General features: G+C 37.6%; 2 protein-coding genes across 2 annotated transcripts; both read right to left on the bottom strand.

The window, feature by feature from the left end:
* Positions 1 to 6851: 6851 nt before the first annotated feature.
* Positions 6852 to 8237, bottom strand: LOC123686692. The gene is made up of 2 exons (XM_045626916.1): positions 7928 to 8237; positions 6852 to 6924 (listed from the first exon to the last, which is right to left on the bottom strand). The coding sequence occupies exons 1-2, from the start codon at positions 8227 to 8229 to the stop codon at positions 6888 to 6890; spliced, it is 339 nt and encodes a 112-aa protein (XP_045482872.1). The 5' UTR covers positions 8230 to 8237; the 3' UTR covers positions 6852 to 6887.
* A 699-nt stretch (positions 8238 to 8936) lies between these two features.
* Positions 8937 to 9664, bottom strand: LOC123686670 (the record flags this gene model as incomplete). The annotated part of the gene is made up of 1 exon (XM_045626881.1): positions 8937 to 9664. A coding segment is annotated over one exon (681 nt), but the record flags the coding sequence as incomplete, so codon positions are not given.
* Between the last annotated feature and the right edge of the window lie 1442 nt (positions 9665 to 11106).

Here is an 11106-nt window from a genome sequence, read left to right as displayed (position 1 = left end):
GGGAAAAAATAATCTCCTCTTTTTAGTGCATTTTCATATAAGCGTGGTTTTTAAACTTCGTTTTCCTACTTGTCTGTCTGCCACCCACTCGTCGTTGACAGTTGATTTACTTTACTTATTCCCTTCTTTTACGTATTTCTCTTTATTTCAGATCCCTGACCGCTGTCAACTTGCCGGAAACCATACGCATCAGATACAATGCGACGACAACGAAGCCATGCTTCAACACAAGCATAAGGGCTAAGACGCTCTCAGTGCCGAAAATAAAACTCAGACCCACGGCGTAACACTAAAGGTAATGTCAGACGCGGCGGTTTCGAGCGAGTCGCTAGAACGAGTCGGCGGATCGTCAATGGGTTTCAAATAGGTCAAGTCAGACGCAGCGGTGTGGGACGCCAGGCGCTTTCGAAGCCGACTCGCACCGTCGTTCGGATGACTATGCGACTCGGGTTTAGCCACGCCTCCACCCGCCCGTCGCATAGTCGTCTACTGTATTTGTATGTGGCCTGTCACACGCAGCCAGGGGGCTGACACCTTCCTACCCCCACCCTAAACCCCGTTTTTAGTTCTGCTGGCAGCCGTCCGAGGCGCTACAGTCGTAATAATTAAGTATATCGTCGATAGATGACTCTGTCGACCATAGTTTTTTCACGGATTGTCAAACATTTTTTGACATTGACAATAATTTAATAATATTAACATGCATTTGAGACACTCTGTTATTTGTAATTTGAGAAGACAATTTTTTGTGTTACAAATGGTAAATTTAAATTTGAATACAAGAACCGTAATGGCAACGAAGAGACAGAAGAGAAAATGTTTTGTGTAAGGATGTGAAGATGTTGTTAGCATGAGACATCGTTTTCCCAAAAACAATCCAACATTTTTCAAGATATGGATAGACAATATAAAACCCAAATATTGGGAAACATTATCTGTTCAGCAAATCTATAATAAATATTCTGTGTGTCATGCCCATTTTGAGAAGTGCTATCATCTGGTTGGAAGTTTGAGAGGCCTCACAGTTCATGCAGTTCCTACATTGGGTGTTCCAGGTAAGTTTCTTAATATATAAATTAAATTTTAAATAATTGTAGATGTTTCAAAACTGTTAGAATATTACTTCATCCGAACAAATTCCGAGAGAGACAACCAACCCTACACTTGAAGTTTTACTTCAACGTCGTACGGTGGCGCTGCGAGTCTGCACGTGGCGAGGCCATCGAGGGCCATCGAGAGAGAAAACAAGCATAGATCTTCGATGATCGAGAGCAAACGTCAAGGACATAACCTGAATGTTTTAGTCCTTCTGACAAGTCTGCTGTTCTGACATCTGAACTGGGTTGAGCCCCCTTCTGGGTTGAACTCCCTTGCGTTCAGACAGCTGAACTGGGTTGAGCCCCCTTCTGGGTTGAGCTCCCTTGCGTTCAGACAGCTGAACTGGGTTGAGCTCCCTTCTGGGTTAGGGCTCCCTTCCGTTCAGCCTTCTAGAACTTCCTTAGAGAAAGAGTGAGACTTACGAGAGTGTTTTGAGAATAAACGATTAAAACCATTATGTGTGTATTAGTGAATACTCTGTATTTCAAAACCCCAACTATCCAAAAAAAACACATAATGCCACAAATATAACTGATCAATTCTTTTTAAGGTGTTAATAATAATAATGTTGACGAGCCAATGAACACATCATCAAATTATGAAACAGAAATGGAAATATCACAGCCTGAAGATTCAGAGGGTGTTATGGAGTTCACAACACAAAATGGTGAGTATACAATATCATTCAAGATAATTTTTTATAAGTAATTTATAATGAAAAATTTAACCGTGCTTGATTTTTCTTAAGGTGTCCCCAAAGTTTTTAATGATGATTTTAATCAACCATCAACTTCCAAAAATTACATTCAACCAATACCATCAGTATCACAGCCAGAAGAATTGCCGAATTTTTTAGAACCAAGTACCCAAGAGAAGAGAAGAATTGCTTCAGGTGAGTGCAATATTTAAATATTCTTCAAGATAAATTTAAGGTATTTCTATTTTTTTCTGAATATTTTAGGTAGAAGTACTCTTTATTTGATTAATAACATATTTGTTTTTCAGGTAAAGGAATACTTTCCACATTGAACTGCACCAGAAAAAGGCATTTGAATGCAAGGGAGCAAATTCTATACAAAATCATTTGCAACATGAGAAAAAACATGAATCAGCAGAAATACAGGATTCAAAATTACAAAGAAAGGGTTAGTGTTGCACAAAAATTATTAGGAAATGCTGGGCTTCAAAATGTTTTGAGCCAAGTAAATGAAGCTACATGCGATTTCATCAGATGTCAGATTAGAAATAAAAATCAGAAACGTAATGCTAGAAGATTCACATTTGACGAAAAAGTTCTTGCTCTAGCATTATACAAAGCGAGCCCTAAAGGTTATCGTCTCTTGTATAAATTATTTTGCCTCCCTTTAAGCAGAACTTTATCAAGACTTTTGGAAAAATTAACATTCAATCCAGGATTAAATGCTCACATTTTTCAGCAACTTGAACATACCGTGAGTCAAATTAAATCTCGTCAAGATAAAGTATGCGCTCTTATCTTTGATGAAATGTCATTGTCCACAAATTTGAAGTATGATCAAGTTGCTGATAAGATCATAGGAGTGGAGGATGATGGATCTGAAAGAAAGGCAAGGTTGGTTGATCATGCCAATGTATTTTTCCTCAAGGGATTATAGAGGCAATACAAGCAACCTCTTGCCTTCACTTTCAGTAAAGGTCCCATTACCAGTGTAACTTTGAAAAATTCAATCAGTTATAAAGTTCAGTTATTCAGAGAATGTTAATGATTCCGAATTTATACTTCGTGTAAAATATAAATTCGGAAATTCAATCAAGCCTGGACAATATATCAACTTTTTGTTCAGGCATTCACTCAATAAATTGTTTAACATCATTCCTAGAATGTGCGAGAGAAGGAATATCTCAGAATTTCTACACAATGAACTGAAATCAAATTTTAATTTTAGAATTTTGAATTGTCCAATTCATTCACTTGATGAAATATTATGTTCAACAATCGTGAGATGTTCTTTATTCTGGTGGTGCCAACAACATATTTTATATATTTCCATTTTATATTGACTTGGATACTTATATACATTTACTTATTAAATACATATATTTTTGCTCATAAAATCAACCTTGTTATTTTCTCTCATGGATGATGAAAATGTACATATTTGTTATTCTTTTTTGATGTATTATATAAATTTTTTTTTGTTCGTGGGAAATATATACATTATTTGAGAAATTTTGTATTTTATTTATGAATTCCTATAATGCTAATGATTAAACTAATTTGAATTTCGCGCCAAGTGCGGATTCAATATGTTGTCAAAGTAGGTATCTGTAATACACAGATAACAGAGTGCTGTAATACCACAGTTATTTATGCCAGCAGCCGTATGAGGGCTCAAAAAACAGTGTTTTCCATCGTAGAATGTCAGTGTCCGATCTATTCTACTCTGTTATCTGTGCACGCAGCGTTCTTCATAGGCGTACATCAGCAGGTACGATTCACAACGGCAGACAGATATCGAATTTTATTTGCTCGGGTTGCTACTTGGAATTAAATATGCAAGGAATTGATTCGGAAAAACTGATTTCTGAAGTTCAGAAAAGACCTGCATTGTGGGACATGAAAAGTACCGTTTATAGTGATCGTGTTTTAAGAAAACAAAGCTGGGATGAAATTTGCGATGTTTTCGCAAAGGAAGGCATGACACTTAAAGAGAAGGATGAATTGGGTAAGTAAAAGATGTTGATAATGTAATGAAAAACATATTTATTCTAAGGTGAAACATAACATAGTTGAATCAGTAAATATTTCAATAGTTTGATCGTACACATAATTATTAAAATGGTTTCAACATGAAAATAAAGAAAGCGCTCATCAATTGTTAATTTTATTGTAGAAAAAATCTGCAAATTTATCTCTTGCAGAAAGTGCTCTGATATTTCCTCGGTGTGTTGAATCCACCGAAAGAGGTTGTAATTGACACTCAGCTTTAGTGTCGTTGTGTAGTTGATGTCCATCTCTTATTCTTACAAAATTATGCAATATGCAAGCGGCTTTGATGATATTTTCTGCCATATCTGTATTTACATCAATCGGTCGATGAAATATGCGCCACTTGTTCGCCAAAATACCAAATGTACTTTCAATGTACCTTCTGGCTGTTGATAATCGATTGTTGAAAGTTTGCTTAGTTTGGGTTAAATGTTTTCCTCCCTAGGGTTTGAGCAAATTTTCTGACAAAGGGAAAGCATCATCCCCAACTATAACGTATGGAAACTGTTCGTTCGAATTTTCAACTAATTTCCGTGGAGAGGGTAAATTTAGCGTTCCATCACACATCATTTTTTAAAGAAGTGAATTCTTGAAAATGCCAGAATCACTTGACTTTCCATAAGATCCTACCTCAATATGAGTAAAACAGTAATTGGCATCGCATATTGCAAAGAGGACCATTGAAAAATAGTTTTTTTTTTTTTTATTTTTTTTCCCCTCTTTATTGGAATCTCTTTAGTAGTTATGTTCGCCGTAGAGAGTTCGATATTCGTTCTCCAGTTGCACATTGCATACTTCAGAAAGTTTATTGTAATTGGATCGATCTTGTATATTTCCAAAATTTTTGTCAGCCACCCATGTGGAATAAAGTCGAAGGCCTTCTTATAGTCAAAATATGTCAGAAAAAGATTTCTGTGTTTTTTGAAGGCTTGGTTACATATGATGGAATCTATGATCAGCAGTTCCTTCGATCCTAGTGCATTCTTCGAACATCCTTTCTGCTGTGCTGTTATGTTATTTGTCTCGCAATGCTTGTAGATAAGAGATGCTATACATGATGTGATGATTTTATATATTGTTCGTAGACATGTAATGGGTCTGTATTTCGATGGATCCGCTGTGTATTGCAGATCCTTCGGTAGGAGATAAGTGGTCCCTGTTGTTAGAAATTTGGGCATTTCCGTTGGATTCCTCATAACCTCATTTATGGTTTCAACTAGCCTGCCGTGTATACACCAAAATTTCTTCAACCAAAAGTTGTGGATTCCATCTGGGCCGGGTGATTTCCAATTGTGTGCGTTTTTCAATATTTCATGGAATTCTTCTATAGAAACTGCGTTATGCGGCATGTGTTCTATTGCCCCACAGGATTTCTCTTCACTTCTTATCCAATCAGCCTGGGAGTTGTAGGGGGTTGGTGAAGCCAGTTGATCTGTCCAAAAATTCTCAATATCCTCGACGATTGGATAACTTCCTGGTGTTGCTGACATATTGTTGTTTAACATTCTATAGAATTTTCTTTCGGAGTTTTCAAAAATCATATTATCCTGTTTTCTTCTATAGCTCTCATTGTATCTTCCGAGTCTTTCGGAGTACACACTAAGATTTTGTTTCAGTGTGTCTAAAATTTGTTGAGCATTTTCATTGTTTGGATCATATGTTGTATGTTGCCGGTGACGATCCATCATTATATTCACCATTTTTTGTAATTTTCTAGACGGCGAACCTTTTGCAAATTGGGTGAGCCTCCCAATATCTTGGCGGATGCTGTGCACTTTATTTTCTAGTCTTTTTTGCCAATGTGGTTTATTTTGTTGTTTTTCTCTGGCTGGTTGCTGACTTTTAGGTTTTGGCTTCACACCTAGCACTGTTGCTATTGAAAATGCTGCACAGTATATGATGAGGTGTAATGATTCGAGATCATGGTAGTCAGAAAGATACTTTGGTATAATCTCCTTGTTGGTCATGACCAGAAGATGAGATAGTTTCTTGGATGTCCTCAATCTTGGTAGAATCGGTCGTCTCAATGGATCTGTGCCCTCAAAATCTATAACGCATCTATTCATTGTGGCAGATAATCGCTCCAGTAGTTCTCTTTGGTCTTCTTCTGGATTTTCGAAGGGTGCAGCATATGTTTTCCGTCGTTGAGCATCACTTATTGCTATCACATCTGCGTTGTTTTGTTCCTCAGTATTCATTTGTGCATTGATGTTCTGTTGGTTTTCAGCACATTCGTAGTTTTCTTCAATTGTCCTTTCGTTGTTAGTGAGGTCTCTATTCTGTAGCCTCAGTTGGACTTCATTTTTTATGGTGTTAAGTCTCTCATCGGGTACAAGTTTATTTCTCAATATGACCCGGTATTGGTCGGCTACTCTTTGCTCAGAAACTTGGAGTTCGGGATAGTTTCTTTGGAATTCTGCAAATAATTTTTTTCGGTAGCCTATTTTATCCTCTTCCATATTAGTCACTTCATAGTATATGCGCATGATCGTTTCATTTATCGAACTTGTCCATTTCATGCGTCTTCTTGGTAGACCTGCTTGGGTGAGTGCTGGTTGGGAATCCTGCGCAGCACCTTCAGCGGTCGGAGAAACTCGTGTTATTCTTCTCCTAGAATGTTGAGATTGTGGAGGCGTAGCATTTTGTTCGACAGACGCCCGTCTCCTTAGCACTCTGTCACCGACGTCCCGCATACTGTCATGTCCAGCGCCGGCTCCAGACACGCCCTGACGAACCTCAGGCAGCGGCTCTATATTCCTATTCCTCAAATTCACCATCATTCATGGGTTCCCCCGTGTCGTGGGGGAGACGGCCTTTGATCGCTTTTTACGATCCGCAGAGCTACGGTGGGAGAATTCTTGAGCTGCTTTCCACACGGCTTCGTCCGTTACCCTGGACAGGGACCCTTCGACAGGTTTCAGCTTCCCGGGTCAGGGAGCTCCTGGAATCTGCGGTGGGCAGGAGTCGATTCAACTCTCCTGATAGGTGAATCGCTAGGAATTCACCTACCGCTACCCTTATTATTATTATTATTATTATATTATATATCAGTCAAAGAACATCCACTGGCCAAAAACCTGAAACCAAATGTGTAAATTACAAATATTCAAATGAAACCTCTGTAACGAAGAACGCTACCTATTTTCAAGAGTTTTCAAATTTCAATCATCACAAACGGCTTTATTCAGATTCATTATTTCCCTCAATTAGTAATGTGCTATTTCATTAATGTTTAATGAATTCGAATAACCATTGTAAGTAGTAACCTTTGATTTTCAGGAATTGCATTGCACAAGAAGTGGAAAAATATCAGGGACCATTTTTCGAGAGACTTGCAGTCGAGAAAAAGAAAGTCTGGTAGTGAAGGAGGTGCCAGTAAAACACCGTATATATTTTCGCAGCAATTGCAATTTTTAAAAGACACAATAGAAATGAAAGGAACCTGTAACTCGGTTGAAGGAACTTCAGCCCCTCAACTGGATTTTGAAGGTACGTCTTCCTCCATGACGACGCAAACCACACCTGTCTCCCAGAGAATTGGAAAAAAAAGACAGAAAGACGGCGTTGAAGAAAGAATAATTGAGTCACTAAATCGGATCGATGAAAATAGATCTAAAAAGTTAGAAGAAGACGACAATCGGCAATTTTTGCTTTCCCTCCTACCGACCATAACATCTCTACCAAAAAGACTGAATTCAAAATGCAGACTGGAAATTCTGCAATTGGTCTGCAAATATGAGGAATACGCATTGCTACAAAGTAACGATACCCCGATATATCCTGTTAGTGTTCCTGTTGTTGAACCTAGGAGGAACTACACGGTATACGAAACTCCGACAAGAATAACTTCACCAGAAGAATCAATACAATCATACATATCAGGTTTTTCAGAAGAGTCGCAATACATGCACTGAAACTCATAACCTATTGATCTCTTAACCAATTTTATATTGTTTTTTATTCCAAGAGAATTCTTGTTATGTTCTACTATTTTTGTAAATTGTTGTTATAAACATAAACGTTTTGCACTAAATAAATTGTTTTTTGACTAGTAAATACTCAATTTTATTTTCTACTCACCTCAATGTTATCACTAGTTTTTCTTCGGGTGAAATGCACTTTCTCATGATGGTGTCGTTTTTCTTCAGATTTTCTTTGATTATATTTAACAGTTCTTCAAATGAACTGGTGGACATTCGAGTAAAATTGAAGAATTTGTCCTCGTGATTCTTCAATTCGGCAAACAAATTTCTGAATTGTCCCTTCTTTTCCCTCTCTTCAATAATTGGGTGAATCCAAATCCTCTGTCTTCGTTTTCTTCTTTTTTTACATCGAAAGTAGAGTAGGGACAGCAACAGAACTTCTTCTTCAGCATCACTCATCTCGAATAAACTTCAGTTCCAGTCGCCTATTTGCACCCAACTACATTCAATACCCACGCCACAGAACAATAGTACGCCTTGGCCGAGTCGTTATCCGCCTATAAAAACCGACGCGTCTGACATCTACTCGACTCGCTCGAAACCGCCGCGTCTGACATTACCCTAACCCTATGTCCTACGTGAGCGACTAATGTTACGACGCGAGCGACGCCAATTTTATGTACTACGCGAGCGATGTGAGCAGCGCGACTTTTTTTGTCCTACGTTGAAATCTACAAACGCGACACGACGCGACATGAATATGGTTGGGTTGGGTTGGGATTGTGCATTGCGGAAGATCAGTCTGTTGTCATACGCTTGTAGAGAAACAGTTACAATGAGGTGGTCAAGAAGACGTAAATTATTCATATGTGAAAATGTGGCTTTGAAAATGCTAATTGCAAGACGCAGAAAAATGGTAAGAAAGAGAAATCCAACAAATGAAATTTTTTTGGAACGAATGAATTTTGGAGAGTTTCACCACTTATATGAACAATTAAGGAATTCTCCAAATTCATTCCACAGTTATTGTAGATTGCTTCCTACAACCTTTGACCATATAGTGAATGCGATAAAGCCTCAGTTTCGAAAAAAGCCAACTAATTTTCAGCGACCAATTTCAGTAGAAGAAAGGCTCATGTTAAATTTAAGGTAGGTGGAAAAATGCCTTTTACTTTTTAACCTTTTTATTCTTTGTTATCAGACATTAATAATGTTAATTGAACTCGTGTATTACATAATCGTATTGTTCTGGATGTCTAGAATCGGATGATTGATCATTACCGTTGTAGTCTGAAGAAGGTGGAGAACAATATGACGAAGCTCTGTTGGTTGATCGCGATGCAATATTCGTGATATGTGATGGTTCCCGCTTACGCAGTTCCTGATACAGCAAATGCTGTACTTGAATACGAAAGTTTAATTTATCTATCGAAGAAAGTTGCCTGACATGCGGCAAAAGTGATTTGAAAAAGTTGATGTCATCATCGTCATCGTCAGTATTTCTCAAAATATCCAATTTTTCAGCTTCGAGTTTCAACATCTCACGTTCAAAACTATCATGCTGATATTGTGAGGTTCCAGTTTTTCGTTTTCTACTAACTTTTATCGGATTTTTCGGACTACTTGAGGAAGGCAAAGATTTCTCCAAGTTCTCCAGTTTCTTTTGTAAACTTGTCGGTCTACTTCTTTTCGAGAGTCTTTTCGGACGAATTGCTGATTCAGGAACGTCTTCATTATAAGTCAATTCCCCATCTTCCTTATCGCTCTCCTCTTGTTCAATCCATCGATTGTCTTCAGACTCGTCACCTTCTAGCGATTTAGATAGGGATTCATCTCCAATAATATTTTTCTCCTGACATGATGGCAAGTTACCTTCAGTTTCTCGAGGAGTTAATTAATAATAATTCGTTTCAAGAAATCCATATCTTCAAAATAACACCATGTACCCTTGTAACGACATGGTCCGCTTGCTTCCTCACCTGATCTAGACTTGTGCACTTTTTTTAGTTCTCTATTGAAAGTATCACGGAGATTTTCCACCTCCCTTTAACTGTTTCCTCTGAAAAATAAAAACAAAAATTTTGAGATTGAAACCATACTTTTTGTTTCAGATACTTGGCAACGGGTATACAGTTCAGACAAATTGCATATTCTTTCAGAATTTCAAAGAGTACTGTAGCCGTTATTGTTGTCGAGGTATGTGAAGCTATTTGGAATACACTGGTGAAGAAGCATATGCCAGAACCTACTATTTCTTCATTTAAAGAAATTGCAAAGACATTTCGGGAGAGATGGCAATTTCCTAATTGCATAGGGGCTATAGACGGCAAACACATAAGAATAAAAAAACCTGCAAATTCAGGTTCTATGTACTACTGCTACAAAAATTTTCACTCTATAGGTTTGCTTGCTGTTACAGATGCTAACTACAAATTTTTATGGTGAATATAGGCTCCTACGGAAAAGACAGTGATGGTGGTGTGTTTGATGCTTGTCCTTTACGACGTGGCATAGAATCAGGAAGAATTATATTGCCAAAGCAAACAAAATTACCAGATTCAACAATTGAAACACCTTACGTGTTTGTTGGAGATGAAGCTTTTCCACTATGTGATTACCTTATGAGGCCTTTCCCCCGACGCCAATTGCAAGAGGATGAAGAAAAAGATATTTTTAATTATCGACTATCAAGGGCTAGAATGGTTGTGGAATGTTCATTCGGCAGTATAGTTGCTAAATTCCGGATCTTGGGAAAAGCGATTGAAACTAAAGTAGAAAATGCAGTACACATTGTAAAGGCCATCACGTTGTTGTATAATATTATTATAGACTATGAAGGAGTATCAGAATATGATATCGAACAATTTAGAGATGGTAGGATTGATCCACGGGTACATATGAAAGCTTCAAAAAAAAATAACGCATCTACGAGAGAAGCAGCATGTGCGAGAAAAAATTTTTGCAGGTTCTTCACATTACGACAAATTCACCGTGTATAGTTAAAACTATTATAAATAATAAATAATATAAATTATATGCATTTTGTCTTAAATATGTTCCTTTCAAAACTTTACAAAGAGTTTCAAATATACATTGAGAGAAATCCATATTTTTTTATTAATAAAACACTTATTTCGAGGTTAGTATTACAGCAGATTTATATTTAATACTCGCTCTGCTCGCCGAAGGGGCTCCGCCCCTTGCACCCCGTCACTATGCCGGTAGATCCTTCACTGGGTATCCCTCTAGAAAATAAAAGATTTTTTTCGGAAACCTTGTATCGTTAGCTGATTTTAGACGATTCACTCGGTATCCTATGCTGATTCTAGGGTAGAA

Source organism: Harmonia axyridis, chromosome X, assembly GCF_914767665.1.
Source record: "Harmonia axyridis chromosome X, icHarAxyr1.1, whole genome shotgun sequence".
Lineage (NCBI taxonomy): Eukaryota > Metazoa > Arthropoda > Insecta > Coleoptera > Coccinellidae > Harmonia > Harmonia axyridis.
The sequence above is the reverse complement of the archived record's forward strand: the minus strand, read 5'-3'. Positions and strand labels throughout refer to the sequence as shown.